Raw genomic sequence first — 15,276 nt, 5'->3', positions numbered from 1 at the left:
GCTAGTTCCCTATCACAGAACGGATGTCAAGATCCTCTCACTTGTCTACAAATCCCTTCATGCCTTGGCACCTCCCTACCTCTCTGACCTGCTTTCTCCCCACTCCACTACCCACTGCATCCGCTCGACTTCTCTGGCCTCCTGTTCGTTCCTCATCCCCTCAACTCCATCATCAACAGCCTTGCTTTCAGCCATTACACCCAAAAGCTTTGGAACTCAATCCCTCCACCTTCAGATCATGACTGAAAACCTTCCACTTCGACTTACGGTCACCTCCTCCCCTTCCCCGTCTCGGGATCAGGCTCCGTCACTGTTAAGCACTCTGAGACACTGCCCCATGTGAAGGGTGCTATATAAATGCAAGTTGTTGTTATTGAAATTACCTGATCGCAATTTTAGGGAAAGCTTCTGTGGTCTAATTTGTATGATGTCTTCCAGTTTCATCTTCTCACCACTCAAACGGCGGAACGGAATTTTATTGACAAATATTCTTTGTGAGCCTTTGGGACTTTCAATGTAACGCTTTGGGCATCCTCGGTACACAAGTGATTCTCGATCATCACATCGCACTGAGTTTGGTACTCCATACTGCACAAAATCCTGTAAAGATAGCAAATCAAGGCAAATTCACTCACTCCAACACAGATTAAAACTTGCAGAAATTCCCTTACGTTTGTTTAGTAGTCAACAACAATCTGTCAAAATCCAGCAATATTGATTTCACAACATCACAAGAGAGGCTTGAATGAAGAAGGCCCTTCATTTCGTCTCATCCTTCCATACCCTCAGCATTAGATGTTGACGATATACTCTTGCTAAACGCATCCACATTTTAAGAGCACATTCAAAAGCCATTGGTGATTTGCAGTAACTACTGTAGATAGGTTCAAATAATAGAGATCAAGAGTTCTCAACACTTTTGAAATTCACTTGGAAGGTCTGCGATTCTCCCGAGAGGAATAAAAGTGAACGCACTCCAGGCACTGGTAACAATCAAATTGTTGTGGACTTACTGAAGTCAGCAAGTATCTAAACAGTTCATTACCCAAGGGAAGTTGTGGCAGGGTGGTGGATGAGGGGAGAAATAATAGCTTGAAGGAGCTAGACTATCTGTTAAAACAAATAGCTCCTTCAAGCGATTACACATTGTGCTTCTAGGTCGTTGCAGCAGTAAATTTCCATTCTTGCTATCTGACATTCTAGCCACATGGTCAACAACAACAACAACTTGCATTCATACGGAGCCTTTCACGCGGGGCAGCATTTCGGAGCATTTAACAGTGACAGAGCCTGACTTCGAGCAGAGAGGGGGGAGGGAGGACAGTCAAGCAGGTTCCAGAGGTGCATATGTGAAAATGAAGGTTAGAGATCATAGCCATCTCAAGCCAAGCCGTTATAACATATCCAAATATCCTATATTTTCAGTTGTTTTAAAAAGACAAAAGTTTAGTTTTCCGGGAGTAATAATTCCTTCAAAACATATATTAAAAAAAGTCACTCAATCCATGATTGTTTGTGGGACACTGCTGTGCGCAATTGGCTGCCGCGATTTGCAGACAAAGCATACAGTCAATTCACTTTACAGTATAGTCTGGGAAGCGCTTTGAGACGTCTCAAAGACATGATAAGGCGCAATATCAAATGCAAGGATTATTATTATTATAGTTTGAGCACCAACTACTGACATGCAAGGAAAATGTAAGAAACCTCAGGTCCGAAGCTATGAGTGTTCCCTCATTGAGTACCTTGATAGAGACAATAGAAAAGTATGGAAGAATGAGATCAAAATGCCGAAGGGCCTTCTTCATCCAAACAGACCTTCTGATCTTGTGATGTGCTATTTATTTAGTTATAATTTATTAATTACTTTATAAGATACTCCATACTATAATCACACTCCTGATTAAACATTACAAATGTCATGATAAAGATCATTTTGTGTCACTTGTACTTGAAAAACTTATGACATGGATCATTCACATGTCATCCTGCTTGGATTTGAAAAGGTTATTGTTAAAAGAAGCTCAGACAGTAACAACAACTTATAATAAGAAATAATAATCCTTGCATTTGATATAGCGCTTTTCACATCTTCTAGATGTCTCAAAGCACTTCACAGAATAGATTGTAAAGTGAATTGACTGTATATTTGTGGGCGAAACTTGGCAGCCAATTGCGCACAGCAGTGTCCCACAAACAGTCGTGGATTGAAGTACCAATTTTATTGTGTCTTTTTTTGAGGGATTATTATGAGGCGTGTGGAGTAAGGAAACCTGCCGGGAATCAAACCCAGGTCTCTCCTTTGCAAGGCCAGTGCTCTAACCACTGAGCTATAGGACTCCTTAAATTGACTTTATCGTCCATGCACATCAAATGAATGTACTTACTATTTTCATGCACCATCCACAATTCTTACCAGCTTGTATACATTCCCCGCATGAAGTTGCATTGGCTTTTAAACACTCATTGGTAGCTGAAAGATGAAAAGGCAAACTGAGACCACAGCAACTATAGTCATTCACATTCACAAGTCATTCACAAGTGCTAAAACTGTTTAACTATACAACATAACTACATCTAGCAAAATTTCTGGTTCTCCCGGATTAGAAATTTAGATCTGTTTTAATCCATGCAATTAATTAAAAGTGGATAAAATCAGGAATCTCTTAAGGTTTACAAATTAATCATTTTCTTTTCAATTCAACTTGACTAGGACAGTTCTTTTCTGCCAGTGTTTCTGGTCAACAATCCTTCAGATAATATTGCTCATTCGCTTCATGGCTGTTTGTGGGATATTGCAAGTGATCAAAATCGTTTATTGTTTTCCCCTACATATAGCCACTTCACCTATAAATATAGTCACTACACTTCACATGCTCCCTCTTGGTGACATCATCCACAGACATCTTCCACGTGTATGCGGATAACACCCAACTCTATCTCTCTGCTTTCCTCCACCTCTACAACATCGCCTGGTTCCGCCCCTGCCTCTCCCCTCAGGCTGCCAAAACCCTCGTCCGCGCATTTATCACATCTAGGCTCGAATACACGAACTCCGTGCTTGTTGGCCAACAAACTGGAGACCATCCAGAACTCTGCAGCTCACATCCTCGCCCACACCAGGCTCCATGACCAAATCACCCCCAGCCTCACCCGGCTCCATCGGATACCCATCATAATCCTCGTCCTCAAAACCCTCCACAGTCTTGCAGGGACTGTGTGCCAAGAGACATAAAGTAGTGTAGGATTATTTGTTTTTATTATCTTTTCTAACTTTAGGATTACTGAATGGGCTTCTTTGGTCCATTACAGTATGGACAGTATATCCTGTGAAGTGGTTTGGGACTTCCTCCCAACATGAAACCGTATTATACAAAATATAAGGATTATTATTATTATTTTTTATTTCCCTCAAATGAAATCTTCGCCAAACAACTATCTATTTCTTGACTTTGTGGATACAATCTGCCTCTAGCTGCAGTTCTGGTAGTCCATTCCACATGTTCATCACTAATTAAATCTGAACTGTCTGCTCATCTGCCTGTTTTTGCTCATTGCCATGCACTTCCTCTGCTTGGAAATAGTAATGGACTGTTCCTCCCTCCATAGGCTGCAGCTCATCCAGAACTCTGCAGCCCATGTCCTCTCCCACACTAGGCTCCGCGACCCTATCACCCCCATCCTCGCCTGAATCCACTGGCTTCCCATCACACAGAGGATACAGTTCAAGATCCTTCAAAGCCCTCCATAGTCTTGCTTCCCCTTACCTCTGCGACCGCCTAAACCTCCCTACCATCCTGCTAGCTCCCTCCAGCCTGCTTCACATCCCCACCTCGCTTGCCACACTACTGGGGGGGCGGGCCTTCTGCCACTCTGCCCCCACCTTCCGGAACTCCATCCTGCAGTCCCTCCGCCTCAGCCCCTCCCTTGCCACCTTCAAGACCCATTTCAAGACCCTCCTCTTCGACCGTGCTTTCCCCGCTGCCCTCCACCTTCCCCAACCTGGCCCCCCAGCTCGGGTCCGTAACTCGAGTCCTGTGGAGTCCTGTAGCTCAGTGGTTAGAGCACTCGCTTTGCAAGCAAGATTCCTGGGTTCGATTCCCGGCAGGATGAAACCTTGGGCAAGTTTCCTTACTCCACACGTCTGATAATAATCCTCAAGAAAAAATAAATTGGTCATTTCAATCCACGACTGTTTGTGGGACACTGCTGTGTGCCGCATTTCGCCCACAAGTATACAGTCAATTAACTTTACAGTCTATTCTGTGAAGCCCTTTGAGATGTCTAGAAGATATGAAAAGTGCTATATCAAATGCAAGGATTATTATTATTATTATTATTAACTCTGTCCAGCACCTTGGGATGTCCTGCCATGGTGAAAGGCATTTTACAAATGTAATTTTGTTGTTGTTCTGTTCTACAGGTACATACTATCGTGTCAGAAATCACCACCCTGCTATGATTTATTATTACCCTCGGATAGTTACTAGCCCAATGGTAAATAATAATTATAATTCTTGCAATTGATATAGCACCTTTCACATAATTAGAACACTTCAAATTATCTCACTGGATTTATTGTAAAGTGAGTGACTGCGTGTTTTGTAGGTGAAACACAGCAGCCAATTTGTACACAGTAATCGGGATCAGGAAACCACATTACTATATTAAACAAAATGCAAAATACTGCAGATGCTGGAAATCTGAAAACAAAACAGAAGTCGTTGGGAACACTCAGCAGGTCAGGCAGTATCTGTGGAGAAAGGAAAGTGAGTCAATGTTTCGGGTCCACGACCCTTTGTCACTTCCTTTCTCCACAGATGCTACCTGACCTGCTGAGTGTTCCCAGCGACTTCTGTTTTTGTTTCCACATTGGGACTCCTATCCTCTACAGCAGCCAGAAACCTGAAAAAAGAATTCGAACTCAGACAAGCTAGATCAAATGGCTCCTGACCCTGGTCATGGAATCCAAATTTGCAACATTCCTTGAGCCATCAGGTGAGTTGCAGATTTCATATGCAGTAATAATAAGAATAATCATTGCATTTGATATAGCGCCTTATCACATCTGAAAGTGCTTCACAGAATATACTGTAAAGTGAATTGACTGTATATTTCGTGGGCAAAACAAATAATATTGATCATGTTGGAATATTTTGAACGGGATGATATCCTTCAGGTTGAACTTTGTTAGTTGAAAGGAATTACCCAATTGAGCATATCCATGATGAATCCAGCAGCAAACCAGCACCGCGCACAAGATATGCTTCAAATACATCTGAAATGAAAAAGAGCAGTTTTCAATTTTTTTAAAAAGTAGTATAAATATAAATGACCTGGACTTGGTGTGTAGGGAATACAATTTCCAAGTTTGCAGGTGATACTATGCTAGGAAAAGTAATAAACTGTGAGGAGGAGTAGCAGACTGCAAGGGGACATAGACAGACTGGTAAAATGGCCAGACACGTGGCCAGAAGTTTTCAAAATTATGAGGGGATTCGATAAGGTGAAAAAGGAGAAACTATTTCCACTGGCGGGTGGGTCGGTAACCTGAGGACACAGATTTAAAATAATTGTTCAAAGAAACAGAGGGGAGGTGCGGAGAAATTTTTCACACAGCGAGTTGTTCGGATCTGGAATGCATGGCCTGAAAGGGTGGTGGAAGCCGATTCGATAACAACTTTTAAGTGAGTAGATAATTATTTGGGGAGGACAAGTTTGCAGGGTTATGGGGAGAGAGTGGGGGAGTGGGATTGATTTGGATAGCTCTTTTCAAAGAGTTGGCACAGACACGATGGGCCAAAAATGGCCTCCTTCTGTGCTGTATAATTCTATGATTCTATGATAATAAAGAGCACTGGGTGGACTATTTTGTGGTATGAACAGCTGCTTCATCTTGGTTGTTGAAGCATACCACATTCCAGCTCAAGAAATAGGTACAGGTTTGGACAAGCATGAAAGTATTCTATTTAAATAGAATACCGGCCTGTGCCATGTCCCCCACCCGGCCTACCCCTCCATTGTCAGTCAGGTCTTCAGCCTCTCTGCCCCAACCCTCTGGAACTCCATCCCACATTCCCTTTGCCTTACTCTCTCCCTTGCCTTCTTCAAGGCACGTCTCAAGACCGTCCTCTTCAACCGTGCCTTCAGCCACACTCCTACCCTCTCTGTCCTCCACCCTCCTGTTCTCAACTACCACCTCCCTGCTCGGGTCTCAATCCTTGACTGTTCAGCACCTTGAGATGTCCTCCCGATGTGAAAGGTGCTTTACAAATGTAATTTTGCCTGCAAGGTTTTCATGTAAGGTGGGCAGTCTTCATCTTTTTGCTAGAAAGTATAGGCCATGACAGTATTCTGGGAAATGAAAACAATTTCACACCATTGCAATAGGGGCTCTCTTCTGAGATAGGGGCTGAGGGAGTCTGTCTTACATTTATTGTTAAAAATAGCAATCTGGCCCATTATATAACAAATGAACAGATCCCTACTTTCAGGAAGATATCATTTTATAATTATAGAACCTGACCATGTTGGGAGACAAAATAGAAGGAGTATTATTCTGAGGTCCACTGTGCTATAATTGGGCTGAAAACAAAAAAGATTGGCTCAAATAAAAACTGTTGAATTTACTAGAGGTAACATTTCTTACCTTGATAATAAAAAATGTAATTAAAAATTTAGGGGGGTGGGGAATGAAATGTGATGCGCTGATGTTCACATATCACATTTTCCCTCTAATAATGCATTTTTCAATAAATGATGCTGTTATTACCACAAAAATCAGAACTAGACACCAAAGCTGAACATGAAAACTGTAATAACAACAATGTCTTGCAATTATTTAGCACCCTTTCAAACGGGGTAGTGCTCAGAACACAATAGTACAATAAATGTTAAAATCAAACTATTTCTAGGTTGCTTTCAACCTAGCTATTGCTAGTTTCAGCGCCTTGGGACGTCCTCCCGACATGAAAGGCACTATATGAATGTAATTTGTTGTTGTTGCTATTGCAGCGATACCTTATATAAAATTTAGAAAGATATACAGTAAGCAGATCACATTTTTAAAACCAGAAAGCATCTATCAGAATTGTTATTTATGCAGGACAAGACCTTGTTCCTATATTCAGTATATGCACCATTTAATAAGCTATCATTAACAATCCCTCACCCCAAACTGACTGAAATCATTGTACCTAAATTGGAATAAGGTGCAATATTGACAAAATAATTCTCAATATGGTAACATTCCTCTAGGATTGCAATTTTTAACAATAACAAAGCTGTTCTGGCACAAGTTCTTCACAGCACTACAGTGTGTCCATATAGGGTTAGACTCTTCTCACTGTCTGCTCATAGTTAGCTTCACCAATCCTGTTCAACTGATCGGCTTCCATTAACACGTTTAAGTGGTGATATCATAGCAGACTGGCGGACAACAGTATTAGTGTTACGCCACAATTTACTGCCTGAAGAACTCACTGAACAATTTTGCAGTTAAAATTTCATAGGTTCTAAATGCAGCATAAGTGCATCCATTTCAGGCTAGACAACTCTAATTAAAACAGCTATAAATAACTGGTGGGTATTTATCCTGAAGTTGTCTCACAGGCAGAGGGTGGGAGATAGAGAGAGGTCAGGAATAATTTAACTTGGGCTTCTTTTTATTTTTTTTGTGGTCTATTTTTAGCAATTTTAGCAACTTTGTAACTATCCTCCTGGGGGGGGGGGGGAGGAGGTAAGCAGGGACTCCTTGGAGCTGAAGTGGCTCCAAGGTGACATGTTTGGTAATGGAATGTTGGAATCGAGCCAACTCTCTGTGGCTCGGTAGTCCATCCCTGAGCCAGGCGGGTCCGCAGTATTCCAAGGCTCTGCTGATGACAGCACAGCCAACCTGGCAGGACCTGGAAGGGCAGATTAGTCACGAGGGGCAGGGAATCCTCTCATTCAGCTCCTATTAACCCTGCCAGCCAAAGCCCTAACAGGTAGGGTGGTCCTAGCTGGACAAACAACAGGAAAGTTTGCCAGACAGTGCTTTCAATGGCAAATTATGTGGTTTTAGCTGGATTCCAGCAGTTACCCCAACGCACACTTTGGGGTTCCCAAGCCTTGGCTCTTGCCAACCTGCACCTAATATTTTCCAGAATTAGGTAAGTAGGTGCGTCCTTCCAGGAAGAGAGTGCACATTGCATTCCAACAATTTATCTCTGGGATTTCCATGTATAAGTGGGATACATGGAATTCGCAGCTTGGTTTGGATACTCTTAAGCATGGTGATGGGTTTCCGCAAGTGTCAGACACCCAGCTGACCAAAAACCCCACAAAAAACGCAAGTTGTTATTGTTTACTTACCCTTAACATTAACATAGATATGGTTTTGTGACCTGATCAACAATGGCAGGAACATCACCTGCTTGGGACATACTTCCAGGGGAGGAAGCAACACTTACATAAAACAGGGCTTTTCCCTCCTATTCCCCTCTCCTATACTCCTCTATTCACAAAACGTGTCCTGTACTTGGATAACATGAACAGCATAAACTAAAACAAAGTCATGCAGTGTTTACAAGAACTGAATAATGTACATTTCTGTATGCTGGGGATTTACATTTAGATCTACAGGGTGAGCAAAAAGTCATGATAACTGCCCTATTATCTAATAAAAAAAATCATCCTTTCATTAAGACTTATTAGGCAACGTAATGGTATCACGACTTTTTGGTCACCCTGTATAACGTAGCTGGTTTGAATTTCTAAACTTTATGCATAAATGGCTAAATCCAAAAAAATCTGACAGCTCACCACTGATAGATACCGGTCACCCTGAATAAAGTGAGCAGCAAGCAGTCTGATTTGCCACTTTACAAACCTAGGCTGTTGCAGAAATAGATGAAGGGATTCCAAATGTTCAGCTTTAACAGCTTTTAAGGGTATTAAGTTGCAGTAAAACTGAAAAGGCAAGGCAGAGACAGGCAGAATATTAATTATCAAAGGCAGAAAACAGTTTAAAAATATATAAAGTCAATAGTTACAGCTGCTCCGACTTCCATTTGTATTCTGCCGGTGCTTGTGAGGTTCTGGAAGTGCTGTGATTCTCATTCCTTGTGTGACAAGTCAGGAGGTGTTTTATCTCTGATCACAAACTTCTTAGCTGCTTTCTCTTTCTGTGATGTTGCACAATCCCGCAGCAGCGATTCCTCAAGCTCTCCAAGCCCCTCCCTTCCCCTTCTCTCAACATACACAAACTCCTATTCTATTCCCAAGGTGTTAACCCCCACATCCCCACCCATCCTGTGTTCAATCTCTGTCAACCTTTGCTCGGTTCTATTGCAATAGCGTGCCTGTAACTGAGACTGATGGTAACAACCAGATGTGAACTTGGTAACTTGTTATTACCTCCAAAACAAAGAGCATTTTCAAGACATAAGTCATTGACAATGCTTTTGATAATCTTTCCCTCCTCCCTCCTTTATTTTCTTCAGTTCCCTCCTTTAGCTTGAGTGCCCAGGTGGCTATGTAAAGTGCGTTGAGACAACCTCCTGACTTGAAAGGCGCTACATTAATCTCAATAGCACTGTACTGTTTGACTCCATTTCCTACAGAAATGGTACTCCGGGAGAAAGAGGTGAATTGCACTTCCTCGTTCATAAGGAGCAGAGCTGTATATTCTTCCTGCCCCCCATTTTAGTTATGATAGGTAAACCCATGAAAGCAAGTTAAAGTGAGAGTGGTAGAGGTAATAGAAAGCTGGTATTGAGGAAACATGGAGAAAAGGGAAATGTTTTTTAAAAATCTGCCAGGATCTGATAAAGTGGTCGAACTAGCCTTGATGGGCCAAATGACCTAATCCTATTCCTGTTTATTTTTTATTGCACCTCCAAATAAAACTGGGGAGGCATCAGGAAACTGCTATGGCATGAGCAGCACACATGGTTTTAGGCCTTCGAAAGGCCTGAAAGTACTTGCATTTTTATGATGATTTATCACATTGCTATGCCCCAAAACACTTCACAAGTAGTTTCTGTTAAACTGTTTTTGGAGGTAAACACAGCAGCCATTTAGCACTTAACAACATCCAACAAACAGCCATGTGGCGATCAGTTTCACCGGGTCTCAGGGATGCAGTTTCAATACACTTACATCAGGGGTCAGCTGAGCTGGTAGCAGTGTTGTCTCTGGGTTAGAATCACTTTTGTTTGAATATTATAGACAAGATCGCTTTTCTGGAGGTAATAATTCATTCCCAAAAAAAATTTGCTCACTTAATCCACGACTGTTTGTGGGACACTGCTGTGCGCAATTGGCTGCCACGTTTCGCCCACAAAACACAGTCAATTAACTTTACAGTGTATTCTATGAAGTACTTTGAGACGTCGAGAAGACATGATAAAGCGCTATATTAAAAGCAAGGATTATTATTATTATTATGACACTCTGACACTCCTCCACTGCATTGAAGTGCCCGCCGAGACACTGTGAGAACAACAAGAAGATTACGAGAACACTGAACAGTGAGTAGAGGGAGACAAAATATAAGTCTTTCCTTCTGCTTTTTAATTAAGAAATTCACCTTCCCTTTTTGAAAGAGTTACACCCTAATTTCACTTTGATTCAAACTAATTAAAAATGCCAATCAGCAGTTTAAAGTATTTCCTCAACACACTTCCAATACACTCATAGCAGGGGTCATCTTAGCTGGTAGCAGTATTGTCTCTGAGTTAGAAGCACTTTTGTTTTTGTTTCACATTATAGTCATAATATCCAATAAGAACACAACAATGTGAGTAAGCCACGGTTGAGCATTCCAAGACGCGATATAAAATGCAAGTTGTTGCAACATAAATGCAATGCAGAATGATACCAGGACTAACAGGGTTAAATTATAAGGACAGGTTGCATAAACTTGGTCTCAATTCTCTTAAGTTTAGAAGGTTGAGGGGTGATCTGATTGAGGTTTTCAAAATAATAAAGGGATTCCATAGGGTAGATACAGAGAAACTATTTGCTCTGGTGGGGGAATCCAGAACAAGGGGGATTGTCTTAAAATTAGAGCTAGGCCATTTAGGAGTGAAATTAGGAGGCAGTTTTTCACCCAGAGCATAGTAGAAATCTGGAACTCTCTCCCCAAGACTCTTACTAGCCAAATATTCATCTACGTCCACCTTAACCATTCCCATTTCCTCAGTCCTTTGAGGAAGCGAATTCCACAATCCCATAACTGTACGAGTAAAGACATGTCTTGTGATTTCACTACTAGCCAAACATGAGAATTATTTCATAATTATTAAGGTGATGTGAACCAAGAAACAACCTTGAATTAAAGCAAATTCTAGAAATTTGAAATTAACAGCGACTATTCCATATAGGGAATTTAAGTCACTGCTCATAACTCATGCTCATGACTGTAACCTGCAGCATTACAAGACTTACAAGATTGTTAAATTATTGCACTATTAAACCATAATAAACCAGTTCTGCTAATTACATTTGATTTACTTACAAAAATGATGTTAATTTGAAACTGGATGGTATCAAGAAAGTATTTGAATTTTTGTTAAAGTAAATTGCCATAGGATGGGGGACAGGAATTAAATTAATGAATGCTACCAGAGAGTCGATGATGAATCTCTGCTCACTAAATCTGAAACGATGTGAGTTGCTTGCATCTGTGTAGGTTTTACTATCCTAAAACATCAAATGATAATTATGCAGCCACCAATTAATTTTGAGTTAGTCTGTATAATTATTGACTTTTTGCTTTAAAAAAAATCAGCTTTTAGCCCCACAGCCCACTTTATATTAAATTAAAGAGATCTTTTATGCAACATTGTCAAATAAGAAGCATCCAACTTAATTACATTTTCCACAGGCAAAGTTCCAACAAATTTCAATACTTAATAATTGCATCTCATCTGTATTACAAAGCAAATTACTGGAATCTTGAGCTTATTTTCAGAAAATATACAGAAACAATTATGCTTTATTTCACAATCTTATTTAACTACAGACCCAACCATAAATTCATTATAACTTTTTTAAATTACTTCCCTGTGTCTCATATATTTTATATCGAGGTATTCAAGTTAACTAACACCACCAATGACAAAGAGCACTGTCGTATTAGTGATTTGGTAGAATAACAATACCAAAAATTGCAATTCATGATTTGAACAATAGATGGAACTTAAGAGCTATTTTTTTCCTTCATTCCTAATCATTATCTTCATCCTTTCATTTGTTATAGGGAAAATAGGGTTGAGAATGTCTCGAAGCACTTTCTGTAAAGTGTAGTGAATGTTTGTTTCTCTATCATGAACCTCCTCCTTCACCCACCTACCCCTGCTCTTTCCATCATGTTTCAATTCAAAACACAAGCGCTTCCTCAAGTCCAACATTGAGAGGATTCACTCTGCTTGCCTCCGTCATCCCCACTCCCCTCTTCCCCCTCCCTGCAGACTCCATCCCCTTCCTTTCACACCTTTGACCCTGTCTCTCGTGCATCTCTCTCCTCCCTCCCAACATGAAACCCACAACCTCCTCCCTTGACCCATCCCCAAACCGTTCCTCGCCATCTAGCTTTCCCTCCTTGCACCCCGCTAGCTGACATTGTTAATCTCGCCTTCTCCACGAGTACAGTACCCACTCCTTTCAAAACTGCTGTCATCACCCCCTTCTAAAGAAACCTTCCCTTGACCCCTCAAAACATGCTCTCTAGCTATTGACCCATCTCTAACCTGGTGTCTCTTTTGAACCTGAAATGTCCTTCAAACCCCATATCCAGACTCATCTTTCCCTCACCTCCATAACATTGCCCGCCTCCACCACTATCTCTGCCCCCCAGGACTGCTGAGATTCTCATTCACACATTTATCTCTTAGAGATACCACCTGGCGTAAAAAGTGCTATATAAATGCAAGTTGTTGTTACTGTTATCATATCCAGACTTGCTTGCTGAACTCTCCCGATCTTCCCTACACAAGCTGCGGACTATTCAGAACTCTGCAATGACCTTCCCACACCAGGATCTTCAAGTCTATCAGTCCCATCCTTGTTCTGCTCCACTATCTCCCCATCCACCAGCAAATTGAATTCAAGCTCCTCCATCTCTTTTTAAATCCCTCCACTTAGTTGTAATATAAAGTATTTACCATAGCAAGATAGGGAAAAATAAAAGCAACAGATCAGCCCAGACACCAGAGCAGTTCTTAATGACAGACTGAAGAGAAGAATAGAGAATGAACTCAGGACAAGAGTTTTCAGCTCCACACTTTGGGTAGAAGATCAATCCCAATTCACTAATTAACTTGGGGACAATCCAAAACCCTGGACAAGTTCTTGTCCAATATACTGTAACATTCACCTTGTGGCTGTGTGTGGAACCTGCTTCTGCTGTGTGGAAAATGATTGGTATGTTCGCTTACACAAAACAATTATACTTGAAAATAATTACTGTAAAGTGTTTTGAGATGTTTTAGTATATTGCTTTTTCTTAATGAATCATTTCCAATGTTTTTTCACCATGCTCTCCACTTAACCACTATGGGTAACCTCAACTCTCTATGAGACATATTTGTTTCCCCTATCAACATGAACAGACTGGTGTGTATCTCACAACACGTTCAAGGTCACTGGAAAAAATGTTGATGTTTTCTCTAGACTAAATAAGCTCAATACCCAAAGACTCGTGCTTTTTCTTGACCTACTATATTTGAGAAGCGTGTGGTGATGATGAAAGGTGTGATAAGCCAGGCTGACCCATATGCTATATGAGGGTACACCAACTTGCATTTATATAGTGCTCCTCATGCATGGTAGCGTCCCAGAGCGCTTGACAATGGCGGAGCAAGACGCCAAGCCAGGGGGTGGGAGAGGTGACCATAGGAACAGTCAAATAGGAAGGTCTTCAGGCGCGACCTGAAGATGGGGAAGGAAGGGGCAAAGCGGAGGGATAGAAAAAGAATGTTCCAGAGTTTCGGGGCATAGTGGTTAAAGGCGGAGCCACCAACAGTGGAACGGGGGGCATGAGTGATGTGCGGAAGGCCGGAGCCAGTCGAGTGGTTGTGAGTTGGTGATTAAGCAGGCCAGAGAAGTAGGGGTGTGCCAGGGCAGGAAGGGATTTGAAAACAAGTGTGAGGATCTTGAAATTGATCCTTCAGCGATTTGTAGCCAGTGGAGTCTGGCTAGAACTGGTGTGATGGGGGTACAGAGTTTAGTACGGTGAGTATGCAGGTGGTGGAATTTTGGATCAGCTGGATCCTGTGTGTGATGTACCTGGGGAGACCGGCAAAGAGGGCAGAACACTCGTCCATGCGTCCATCACCACTCAACTTCTTGAGTGGTGATAAACGCATGGACGAGTGTCTTGCCTGCCTCTTGGGTAAGGTACGTTCGAAGGCAGGCAATGTGACGGAGATGGCGGATGGCGGTCCTGGTCAGGGACCTAAGCAACATCAGCCACAAGCCAACATCTATCATAGCAGCAATCCAATAATAATAATAATAATCCTTGCATTTGATATAGCACTTTTCACGTCGGGAGGACGTCCCAAAGCGCTTCACAGAACACACCGTAAAGTGAATTGACTGTATATTTGTGGGCGAACGCGGCAGCCAATTGCGCACAGCAATGTCCCACAAACAGTCGTAGATTGAAAATGACCAATTTTATTATTGTTTTTGGTTTTTGGAGGGATTATTATTTCGCGTGTGGAGTAAGGAAACTTGCCCAAGGTTTCGCCCTCTGCCTGGAATTGAACTCAGGTCTCTCGCTTGCAAAGCGAGTGCTCTAACCACTGAGCTACAATGCCATTCCTCTCATAGTTATTTGGTTCCGCAGCTAAACCTCCCATTCATCTTGCTACCTCTCCAAAGGAAAGATGCCATCTGTAATAGAGGAAATCCCATGATGTCATCCTTTTGTTTAGTTGCTTCCTTACAATGTCTGGTTTAATTCTGCTCTAAGTGTGAGTTACAGCTACTTCCACGTCTGCACTTCACAAACTTTTTTTTGAAAGTGCAGTGCAGGTAGGTCAAAAGACTCTGCTCTCTCCAATTGTTACTTTCATTCACTGGGAGAAAATTGTTTTTGTCATTTTAAAATGGGAACCAGCATCAACAGGGTCCAATTGAAATTTATACCTGCATTTTCTATATGACAGTATATGGGCATATAAAACAATGAAAATCAGAAAATCTACTCTCTGCCTGCAGAAGGCTGATGAACGTGTCTTTCTTTTTTGTGTTTCCATTGTGCACAATGTGATCTACCCTACGCAG

General features: G+C 41.6%; 1 protein-coding gene across 6 annotated transcripts in view; it reads right to left on the bottom strand.

The window, feature by feature from the left end:
* Positions 1-15,276, bottom strand: part of LOC103188813 (integrin beta-1) — a 52,961-nt gene that overhangs the window by 23,124 nt on the left and 14,561 nt on the right. For 2 of the 6 annotated variants that reach the window (XM_007908929.2, XM_007908932.2), the window contains exons 1-4: positions 9,033-9,211; positions 5,209-5,278; positions 2,388-2,473; positions 384-600 (exon numbers count right to left, since the gene is read on the bottom strand). In XM_007908929.2, coding sequence (XP_007907120.1) covers positions 384-600; positions 2,388-2,473; positions 5,209-5,278; positions 9,033-9,050 — 391 coding nt within the window. In that variant the 5' untranslated portion in view covers positions 9,051-9,211. Of the gene's footprint in view, positions 1-383; positions 601-2,387; positions 2,474-5,208; positions 5,279-9,032; positions 9,212-15,276 lie in introns of those variants that run through there. The other 4 variants (XM_007908930.2, XM_007908931.1, XM_042331824.1 and 1 more) reach the window with 4 other exon arrangements.

The sequence above is a fragment of the Callorhinchus milii genome, unplaced genomic scaffold, assembly GCF_018977255.1.
Source record: "Callorhinchus milii isolate IMCB2004 unplaced genomic scaffold, IMCB_Cmil_1.0 Scaffold2, whole genome shotgun sequence".
NCBI classification, from domain to species: domain Eukaryota; kingdom Metazoa; phylum Chordata; class Chondrichthyes; order Chimaeriformes; family Callorhinchidae; genus Callorhinchus; species Callorhinchus milii.
The sequence above is the reverse complement of the archived record's forward strand: the minus strand, read 5'-3'. Positions and strand labels throughout refer to the sequence as shown.